This window comes from Danio rerio, chromosome 4 (assembly GCF_052040795.2).
Source record: "Danio rerio strain M-AB ecotype USA chromosome 4, GRCz13ab, whole genome shotgun sequence".
NCBI lineage: Eukaryota > Metazoa > Chordata > Actinopteri > Cypriniformes > Danionidae > Danio > Danio rerio.
In genome coordinates, this window is record NC_141024.2 from 32,217,593 (window position 1) to 32,229,602 (window position 12,010).

General features: G+C 34.5%; 1 protein-coding gene across 1 annotated transcript; it reads right to left on the minus strand.

Annotated features, from left to right (window-relative positions):
* Positions 1-842: 842 nt before the first annotated feature.
* Positions 843-7,850, minus strand: zgc:174315. Its single transcript, NM_001114445.1, is given in 3 exon segments — positions 843-2,080; positions 7,239-7,388; positions 7,836-7,850. Coding segments are annotated over 2 exon segments (753 nt in total). The 5' UTR covers positions 7,324-7,388; positions 7,836-7,850; the 3' UTR covers positions 843-1,412.
* Between the last annotated feature and the right edge of the window lie 4,160 nt (positions 7,851-12,010).

Below are 12,010 nucleotides of genomic sequence, written 5' to 3' on the forward strand. Positions count from 1 at the left end.
ACAACAGCAAAAATTTATTCTGTGAAGTCATATGAACACATTTTCACTTACGTAAGTGTACATTGTGTTCTACAATATGTTCTTGTGCTTAAAAAGATAGTTCAAACAAAGAAAAATTTATATTCTGTCATCTTTTACTCATCCTTCACTTTATCCAAATCGGTTTGAGTTTTATCCTTCTGTTGAACTCAAACAAAGATAATTTGGAAAAAATCTAGAAACCTGCAACCATTGACTTCCATGGTTTTTGTTTTTTCTTCTACGGAAATCAATGGTTACATTTTTTCAAAATATCTTCTTTTGTGTTCAACAGAAAAAAGAACCACTTAACTTGAGGGTGAGTAAATTGTCATGTTTAGGTGAACTATCGCTTTAAGTCCAGATGTTAAAACAAGCTTTCATGTTCTCATGTTCTTTCAGAGGTATTAACAACATATTTTGTGAGTTTTAAGCATTTAAAACTGGGGTCAAGGTTATTAGCTCTTGTTTAAGTAGACGCACATATGAGAAAAGTAGGCAAACTGATTTTTAAGGTGTATTACGCAGTTTTTGCTTTGTTTTGTTGTATTTTGAAAGGAAATTTGAATAAAAAAAAAACCCTGCGTATTACTTTTGTATGTATTTTAATGCACTTAAAAAGATAAGTGGAGTAAATTTACACAAATTAAAAGCATTAGGTCTATTAAATTTTTAATACATGTTATAACAACTATTTTTAAAGCAGAATCCAACACAAAATCAACAGAGATGCTAATTTTTGAGATCCTGCAAAATTCTTAATGAAATGCAAAATAATCACAAAAAAATTTAAATAATCTCATAAAACATCCAATTCCAAACCATATAATCAAATGATGTTTATTTTAGTTTGATTTACATGACTTATAGATGTTGCACACAGTGTACGTGATGTATTTGAGTGTCTCTCAAAAAATGACATCTCGCCTGCACCCTCACAATGGTTACATTACATGGAATTGGGGGGCAGGGGAGTGTTCAGCTTGTGCAGTAAGCAGACGCAGATGAAGCGCAAGTGATTTACATGTGAAGTCATAGCAAAGATGAGGTATAGACATACTAAGAGTAAAATAAAGAAGCCTTTTTATGATATGTCATTGTAATTGTTTCAGACTGCACACCCAACATAGTAGGCTACCTAATAAAAGAAAAATTCAAATGTTTCATATAAATACACACACACAAACTGGTTGCCTTAAATTGTAAGTAATGAATACCTAAGGTCTCAATTTTGAGGACTCTGCTCTCCATTGTGAAGTTTCATGTGAGTGTTGAGGCTTCTTTTATGATTAAAGTCCTTTCCACACTCACTGCATCTACAACAATCCTCTCCTTAGTGTATCATCTTGTGTTTCTTATTGGAGTCTGTACATGTGAGACTCTCTCCACACTGATCACATCACTATGGTTCCAGTGTGACCATTCATGTGGTTCATGAGGCTAGCTTTACATATGAAGCTCTTTCCACACTGATCACATGGAAATGGCTTCTCTCTGCTGTGACTTATCATGTGATAATTGAGTGCGCTTTGACATATGAAACCTTCACCACACTCTGTGCATATGAAAGGTTTCTCTCCAGTGTGAGTTCTCATGTGGATTTCAAGGGTGCCATTTTGGTTAAAACTCCTTCCACACTGATGGCAGGAGTAAGGCTTCTCCCCAGTATGAATTCTCATGTGCACTGCAAGGTTTCCTGTATTATAGAAGCTTTTCCCACACTGTTGGCATGAGTACGGCCTTTCTCCAGTGTGAACTCTCATGTGAACATTAAAGTTTGATTTTTGACTGTAACTCTTCCCACACTCTTTACAGGTAAAAGGTCTCTCTCCAGTGTGAATTCTCATGTGGACTTCAAGGGTGCGTTTTCGGCTGAAGCAGTTTCCACATTGACGACAAGTGAAATTACATGCAGATTTGGATTTTCGAGGTCTTCTGCGTGATGAAGTCTTTTTAGTCAGTGTGGGTTTTTCATCAGTCGTTATTTCTTGGGGTTTCTCAAACTGCTGTTTCTTCTCCAATTCATTCCATTGATGAGTCTCTTTTTTCATCACCATCAGGTCTTAAAAAAAAAAATAAAAATTTTAAGTTTACTTCAGTATGAAGGCACAAAGCGACAAGCATGACATGGATGTTTCTCTCAAAAATGACCTAAACATTTACTCTCCGCCATGTGGTCTTAAACATTTTCTTTCTTCTGGAACACAAAGAAAGCCAGCGTTTTTTCACATCTTTTGTGTTCAGCCGAATCAAGAAACTCATTAAGGTTTAAAACCACACAAGGGAGAGTGTGGCGAGGCATGATGGAATACAGGTAACAAAGAATATGGCAGAGCACTCATGTGCAAAATGTAATTTATTGACAGTTCCCGTTCCTCTTTACAGTCTATCCTAAATATGTACAAATGACATTTGTAAAAAAAAAAAAAAAGAAATCAGGAAAATAAAGAAACAAAAATCTAAAACAAACAAACAAACTAGAAAATAAATGAAGAGTTTGGTTGCAAAACCCGATAAGCGCCATTTTTTGACATTTGGATTTTGATATTGGAAATCACCGTTCAGATGTACCTTAATCTATGTGTGAATTGCTGCAATTAATAACATTTAAGAAAGTACATTTTAGGCCTACTACAAAATGTATTTTTTCACAAAACGCTATATCCGCCTGACCAGTTTCTTTACAAAGTGCAATATAACAGTTACAGAATGTTCAGTATGCTGGGCGAGCTCAGCATCCCCTGGGAAGAGAGTCACCGCCGGTGAAGTGCTCCGAGTTTGCTCATTGAAATAGCGATAGGAGATAAATGAATGAAAACACTACAAAAGTGGACCCGAATAAAATAATTCTGAGTCTGTCAACAATACGCAAATGCAGCAAGAAACGAGTCTCCGCTGATGTCAATTAAGAGAAAGGCCAGGGAGTGCCCTTTTTCCTGCGCTTTGTACTTTTGTCTTTGTTTTCTTTCCTTTGTGCATGTTCTGAGGCTTAGATAAAGACCTATGTCGTGACATTTTTTTTTATACCCGACAAGATGCAGAAATGCCATCTAAAAAGGTGACCTGCTGATTGTACAATCAGGGACAGTGACAATGTAAATATACAAATAAATAATGTTAACCTGGTGTTTAGGAATGTAAAAACATCTGTTAATGAACACCCAGGATTATTTTTTAACCTCAGGTATAGCATGACCAGTGTGGAACATGATTACAGATAACCCAGGATTCTGTTTATACAGCATTAGAATGACCCAGGGTTTTTTCTTATCATCAGCTGTAATCCATTTCTTAAGCAGCAAATGTCATTTTTAGACTAGTTTATTGGCCAGTTGTAGTCAGTGCACTGCTAAACGTTATTGTTCAACTATAATTTGTTTGTTTTGCCTCCTGTCATCCCACAGCAACATCATATAGTTTAGATTACTGTATAATGTTTTATAATAATTAATTATTTTAGTGTCCATTTCATTCAGCATACATAAAATTGGGGGCATCCACGTTTTTTGACGTATTTTAAACCAGGGTTTCTGCAGGTTTCACAAAGTTAAATGTAAGAATTTTTATACCATTTTAGACTCATAAGGCTAAGGAATTTTTCAATTGGCCCAGATGAAAAAGATTTTTATTTGTCCTATCAAAAAATATTATAATTTAATACATTTATTAATAAAATAATAAATGAATAATAATAAATTAAAACGTTTTAGATATTTCTTAGCAAAATATTTTAAATATTGTGTAAAACAAGTAAGCTCTACTTGTATCCACACACTTTTTCCAAGATACACTTGATTTAAATTAAATTAAAAAAATAAACAAATGTTTTAAAGACTATAATAAACTAAATCTATATACATAAATCTGTCCAGGCCGATGTCCTCAGCAATAAATACATGAAGCACGCTTAAACAAATGTTATTGTGAGGAAAATAATTAAACCAATATGATAGAGTTAAAATGACCTTTTTGAATGAAACGTTTAAAGTTTTATTGAGATTGTTGGTGACTGTTTTGGTTTTGGCCAGATTTGGTACCAAAACATGAACAAAGAATTGAAAAAAATTTAAGACCTGCAACACAATATTTCAGTAAATTTAAGACTTTTTTAATGCCTGAAATGTGGATTTTGGAATTCATGACATTTTAAGACCCCGCGGAAACCCTGTTTAAAATAGCCCTGGTAATTAGTTTTTATAATAATGATGTAATTCAAATACTATCTGTGAGAACTAGTAACAACTACTAGAAACGAGTTTAATCCCATAAAGTTGATGAAAAAAATGGGAATTGTGATCAACGTGACATATGCAAATGGAAAGTACTAAGCCAACACCATCACCGTAATAACAGATATTTTCGTATGTATGAGAATACTGTATGAGAATACTGTAGGTCAAATATCACCAGCTCAGTTAAACTTGTTTTAATTTATTGTTTTTATTTATTTTATATAGTGCCAGTGCTCAAGAACTCTTTAAAAGTAAAAGAAAAAGAACAAAAAAAGTAATAGAACAAAAAAAGCAATAACCTTAAGAAGGTGGAGAAAATGGGAGACAAATAATACATAAAAATAATGACATAAGACATGAGAACAAGTAACGAAAGAAACTCATTCCTGTCTTTCAATAGCTGCATTTCCCCTATCGCGCCTTAAGAGAGTGAGCCAAGGCCAGTCGCATTTCCATTGTCACTTCTGGGGCCTAATCGAGCCAAAGTGGGCCCAAAGAGGGCCAGTTGGGGCTTCGGGCGGAGTGAAAGGAGAGGCGGAGTGCGGACATAGTTTTCCGATCACACATGAGTACATGCGCCAAACAAATAAATAAATAAGGGAAAGAAAACATCTAGCCTTATAGGCTGGGGTCTTTTTGTGAATGATCGCCCTTATGTTTCTCTTTTAAATGTAAGGCTATTGCATAAATAAAGTTTTCATTTATAAGTGACTTTTTCCTCCCCGATGTTTCAGTAATGCATGATAATCTTTACACCATATTAAAAACACAGCAGACAGTAAATGTTTTCAAGAGTTTTTGTCAAGTTTAAAAGTTGTGTTTGTGCACGTTTAGATGCCTGTATGTTAATGTGAGACCGAACAAAAGTGTGCTCACTTCACCGCTCTGTTGATGCTGCGAGCGGCTTCTTTCTTTTGTTATTTATTTTGAAGATAATACACAATATGAATAAACAGAAAGACATAAAACTTAACAAATTTCATGTCTACTTTTGTAGGCTCAAAACAATAGTGCCATTTCTAGATAAAATAGCCAAAGCTATATTGAAATAATTTAAAGAATTACAAATATTGCATATTATAAAATCACATTAAATAAATAAACCAATTTAAAACTATGAAAAGCTAAACCAATTTATGTATACAATACATAAATTAAACCGTTTTAAAGCCATTTTAAACTTTCGTTTTACCAAGGCCCCTCTGAAAAAAAAGATTTTAGATCTTTTTTATAAACAATAAACACTGGAGAAGGTTTGAAATATTATTTATTAAGTATTTGGATACAATGATTTTAATCACATCATGCAAACAGAGCATTTTTTGGGTGAGTGAAAGCAGAAACTTTAGGCGACCTTTTTTTCTGTAGGCTAGGCTATCTTTTTGTCTTTTATGCATGAAGAGCTTTATTAGTGGATAGCTGCTGAGCACAACAAAATATAGGCTATATTTTATTACTTGCTCTTATGTGCTAAAATACTTAACACTTTCCTTTACATAAGATATAACATGCAACATCCTTAAGTAAAGGGGAATCCCCTATTAAGTGTCATATGGCCTGTAGGGAAAAATTTATGTTTCAGGTCTCTCCGGAGCATTTGGGCTGAATGTTTGACAGCGTCTATCTAAATGAGGATGTTATAAAATACATTTTCTACCAAGTTAATAATGGAGAATTTCTGTGGTTTTATATTATGGATTGGTGCGCTCCCTGCCCTGGATCCCTCTGTTAGTGGCGAGACCACTTGATTTCGATGCCAACAGTTGATTGGCGAGTTAATGAATATGATGAATGGAAACACACAGACATGTGTGTATAGACATTTCATGTACTGCTGTACAGTAACGTGTCAATTGTTTGTTTCGATTGTCTTCATTTTAATGGTTTGGGATGATGTGATGGTGTGCTTTATCTGCCTGATTCCCTCTGAAGTGGGAAGGTTGTGACATTTGATTCGGGGGACGTTTTGGGGGCGGGGTTTGCGTGACACGTTGTGAGCTGCTAGCCCGACAGTGGAAACGCGACAGGATTTCGGCCTCACTGCTCAACCTCCCGGGCGATTGGCCTACCCGATAAAAGTCCTGGCTCGCACTGGCCCGACAGTGGAAATCCAGCTAATGAGTGCTTATGTGCATTTAGGAGAACTAGGCAGCACACTCAATAGAGGTAAAGTTGGTTTTATATTCGCGCATTCACTCATTTAGAAGTCTCTATATTGTTTACCATGTTACTTTGAATATTCGATCGGAATTAGCATGCAAGTGTTACTTTAAAACAACATTAACAGTGTTTATTTGACTGTGCACATTGTTGTATTTTGATAGTCAATGGCTGCTAATCCGCTTTTTAAGTGTGACGTCACTCGGAGCGGCTTCCGGGTCCAAGCACTCTATTCAACTGAATGGGAAAACTCATGAAATGGTAATATTAAACGTTTACAAATCGATTTAATACTTTTGAAAATTACAATCGCAATATATATGCCCATGTCTAATATCCAATGGCCAGAAAGTGACTCATTTTTTATAAATTGTTTAAATTTAGGTCTTTGTTATGCAGCAAGCCCAGAGATTGTTGTGTACACTATGACTTTATGTAAAATTAATTTTAATGTGTGATATGAATAAAAAGTGATCATAAACGAATGATTTCTCCACTCAAATGAATGGCGGCTTGGACCCAAAAACAGTATTACATACTCCACCACCATGTCACCACTTAACAAGCAGATATGATTTCGCTATTTAGAGTTTTCAAATAATACTTTTATGAAACTATATTATTAAGGGGAAAGTCAGAATGCGCGAATATAAAACCAACTTTAACTATTGACAAAAGACATGAGAACAAGTAGCAAGAAATAAACTCATTCCTGTTTTTCAATGAGTGCTTATGTGGATTTAAGAGAACTAGGCAGCACACTCAGGGCTGCAAGATGGATTTAATTCAGGATTCTTATTATTAAAATATATCAGTATGAAAACCAACCTGTTTGTTCCTGCAGATCTTCATGTTTGACTCTAATTGTTTCTTCAATCTTCACATCTTCACTCTCCTCTTTAATAAACGCCATCTTTATAACAGTGTGGAGATCAGTCGCTTCAGCAGGAGTTTTTCTCTGCGTTTGGACACTTTATCCTGTTTAAAATTAACAAAACAATAAAAATGTCCTGTTTAAAATAAATAAAACAACTTCTCTTCAACACTTGCTTCAACAGTTTCTTTATATGAGAGTAATTAACAAAACTAAATCAAGTAGAAGAGAAAGTCCAAGCAAGAAAAAATGACCTGATTAAAACTAGTAATCCATTTCTTGTACACTTCAAATGGAATGACATTATGCTATTTAATAAATTAAAACTTCATTAAAACACGTATTACACACGTTTCTGTTAACTTCATACATTCAAACAATAGACCTTGATTACTGTGAGTCATAGATCTTCATTACTGTCAGTCATAGTACTACGTTGTATAAAGGGTTTAAATAATATTGTCAACAGCAGGTACATAATTAAGCATATGGTATAAAAAACAAACTTTAATCAATCGGATTATATTCATGTAAAAGTTTTAAACACAAACCTTTTTCCAGTGGAATCCCAGCGCAGGAGTGGCGCAGCCTTATGACGTCACATGCCATGCCAAAATAAAAGTCTTTAGCTTTTTTTACGATTCACAGCAGTCATAACTTATTTACATTTCTCCCTCGTTTTTCACTTTCCACTATATCTGCTCTCTCTCTCTCTCTCTCTCTCTCTCTCTCTCTCTCTCTCACACACACACACACACACACACACACACACACATAAATAGTATTTGAAGTTGATCAAAACCTTTAATCTAAACATTTTAGAAAAATTTTGAAAAACTTTTTTAATCCACTTTATGATGATTTGCAGGTCTAAAAGACATTACTATTAATATCCAAATCTCATCCTCATAATTATGACATCTACCTCCCTATTTCTACTACTTCATAGGCTTCTAGGGTTTTAATGCAGTCTAGGGTGTACACCAGGCACTCTGGCATTGTCCGCCCCCTGTTTTTCCAATCCCCTGAGAACTTTGCTTATCTTCAGAACACAAATGAAGACACTTTAGATGAAATCTGAGAGTACCAAGATGCTTAAAGTCCAGAAAAGGAACAAAAAAACATTGTCAAAACAGTCAATGTTAGTGTTTTAATTGTAATCGAGTCCCAACAACACTTTGTGGCATTGAACCATAGTGGCATAGTGTTTTTTTTTTGTGTGTGTGTGTGTGTGTGTGTGTTTGCCACTGTATTCTTCAGTATATCTTCATTTGCATTTAGCAGAAGAAACTTAAACATGTTTGGATCAAGTTGAGGATGAGTAAATGACAGAATTGTGATTTTTTCATGTAAACTACCCCTTTACTGCTTCTTTAAGTGAAGGTAAAGTTCATTATTACTGAAGATATAGCCAAAGAATGGCAAGAAACATAGAATACAGATAATAAAAGACAACAATTCCTATGAAACAAGTGCCATTTCCACATTGCAATTTTCAAAATTCTCATAAAGTACAAACTTAAAAAAAAAAAAAAAAAAAAAAAAAAAAAAAAAACCTAAAACTTGAAAGATATCTTAATCCTCCAAAACAGCTATTCCCACCTTAGGCACAAAATCCTTATTAATTATATTGCTTTTCCTTAGGCAAGAGAGGCTCTCTTGTTCCACACCATTACGGACAATATGCATGATATTACAGTAGTAAAATAACAAATAGCTTTTTAAGTTAAAACGTTTTCCAAATAATAAAATGTCCTCTTATATGCAGATATCAATAGAAAGTCTGTAGTTTATTAATTTTTTTTTACTTTGAAAAGTAAATTTGACATCTCTTTTGCCTCATTTTTTCACTGAAAAAACAAATTCTCTTAAAAAATACAAATCAACTTACATTTTTTATTATTATGCCCACAATGCAAGAACACCATTCAACATTCATTTATGTCACGTTTCATTCTTTTTATTTCTTTTCCATAAACCTTTAAGAAGATGACAGTGTGATGAAGTAGCATCTGCTGTAAGGGGGGTTGTTCACTGTAACAGGGTGGTAAGGACAATGTGTTTTAACAGTAATTTAACCAGTGTAAACCGTTAAACAGTGTCATTTATGAAGTTAAAATTTTATTGTTTTTATCTTGGGGTATTTAAAATTAGACCATTGAGGTAAGATGGACCACCTCGGCTGGATCAGGCTGCATTTCTGTGTAGAGTTTGCATGTTCTCCCCATGTTGGTGTAGGTTTTCTCCTACAAGTCCAAACACATGGTATAGGTGAATTGGGAAGCTAAATTGTCCTAGTGTCTGTGTGTGTGAATGAGTATGGGTGTTTCCCATGATGGAAGGGCTTCCGCTGCGTAAAACATATACTGGATAAGTTGATGGTTCATTCTGCTGTGGTAACCCCAGATTAAAAAAAGGAACCAAGCCAAAAAAGAATGAATGCTGAGCACTGCATGTCCAATAATGTTTAATCTGAACTGTGTGCTACTCTTGATTGAAACAAATCTGTCTGCAATTATGTTATAAAATGTAAAATTTTTTATTAACAACAGATACATTATGAATGTTTGAGAGAAGGATAATGACAGGTGTGACAGGCCAAACAGGGTTAAATTAAAAGAAAATTACTGAATTAATCGATCAGCCCTATATTAGAATCTTTGATTTCATTCATTTATTTTCTCTTAGGCTTAGTCCCTTTATTAATCCAGGGTCGCCACAGCAAAATGAACTGACAACTTATCCAGCACTTGTTTTATGCAGAAGATGCCCTTCCAGACGCAACTCATCCTGGGAAACATCCATACACACAACAGAAAATTTAGTCTACCCAATTAACCTAAACCACATGTATTTGGACTGTGGGGGAAACGGGAGCACCCAGAGAAAACCCAAACGAACACAGGAGAACATGCAAACTCCACACAGAAACGCCAATCGACCAAGTCGAGGCTCGAACCAGCAACCTTCTTGCTGTGAGGCAACAGCACTACCTACTGCGCCACTGCATCCGCCCCTCTTTGACTTCATACATCTTTACATTCAAATAGGATGCAGAACCACCCCATCATATGCCTTAATAAAATGTGACAGGGTGGTAAAGTGCATCCAAAAATGGCCACAAATCTCCCTGTCAAGTTCCTCACTTAGCATGCATTCATTCAATCTAAAATTTACTCTTCTTTGATTTATAAAATGTAATAAATAAGTTTACCCTATCTATTTTGCATGGCAAGGTGGTTGGGTTGAGCTTGACGGGCCCTGTCTAACAAGAAAAAACAAGAAAATAAGAAAACTGAATTTCTGTAATTTCCTGCTTGTAGTCTTGGAGGGTACAGGGCCCATATTATGTCAATTCTGTTTTTGTAATGTCATTTAAAGCAAGAATACATGTTAGGTGTTTATGATGTTAAAGTTGGATTCTGTAACATTTAAGTGAGACAGGTGTAATGTTTGACACAGATCAAGACTGAGGCAAGGATCAATTACTCTTATTTAAGCTTTTTACTCAATAATTGAAACAATATGTAACAATAATAAATGGGGGAAAAAAAAGAAAAACATTTATAATTATTATCTTTAAACAAAAACAACGAGTGTAAGCCAAATCAAAGAAATTAACAAAACAATCCTTAAATCTAAAGTCTAAACTAGGCATCAAAAAGAAACAGAAAATAAAAACAGAAATCTTCAGTGTATACGACACCCGAACTAAACTAATTAAACTACAAAACTCAAAATACACAGGTGGCAAAACACTCAAACTAATCTAACAAAACAGCAGTCTAAACAAAAAAAAAACAGGATAAGTCCATCAGTGCTTAGTTTAAAATCACACAACAACCATTATGTTACTTAAAGTCAACGAAGTTCAACAAGCAAACTTGAATTACCACAGTAACTAAGATATGTCACTAAATAGATAAAGCATTTGCACAAACAAATTGCGTGGCGCACAAACGGTACGCCGAGGCTGAGCGCACACCACACACGCGTCTGTCGGGGCTTTAAATCCTTGCAGCTCATCCTGGGATTGGTGGAACCGAGAACGTCATAATGATGATGGACAGAATAATAAACCAATAAGAAACCTAAGGGTTGAGCAAACGGAGAGGAGGGTGAAAAACAAGACAGAAAAAAAAACATAAATCATAACAATACATATATGAAAGTTAATGTGATGGGGTGGTAAATCAAACTGTGGGACGCACACAAATCATGAAATATTTACAAAAAAATCTATATCTTATGGAAATAGAAACACACATATAAACCTCAAAACAACAAAAATTTGGGAGGAAAAAAAAAGTTAATTATTTGGTTACATTTTAGGTGCAAATGCAATTTAGTCAGCAATGATTTGCTATGTAATCATAAGAAAAGTATTTAAAAAACAATATACTTTTTAATAATAATAATTTTAATATATCATGCTAGCAAGAACACTTGAATTAATTACTTTAAGCTTTGGAAACACATTTTAGGACATTTTTGTGCTTCATGCAGCTCATTAAATGTTACGGACACAAATGGCACCCGTTTCATAGAGTGACCAAAAAATGTTTAGGGTAAAGGTTTTGATCAACTCCAAATACTGAATATTTATGTGTCTGTGCATGTGTGAAAGTGGAAAACGAGGGAGAAATGTATCAATAAGTCATGTGTGCAGCAACACTTATTGGCAATAAAAAGCTAAGCAAAAAAGACTTTTATTTTGGCGTTGCGT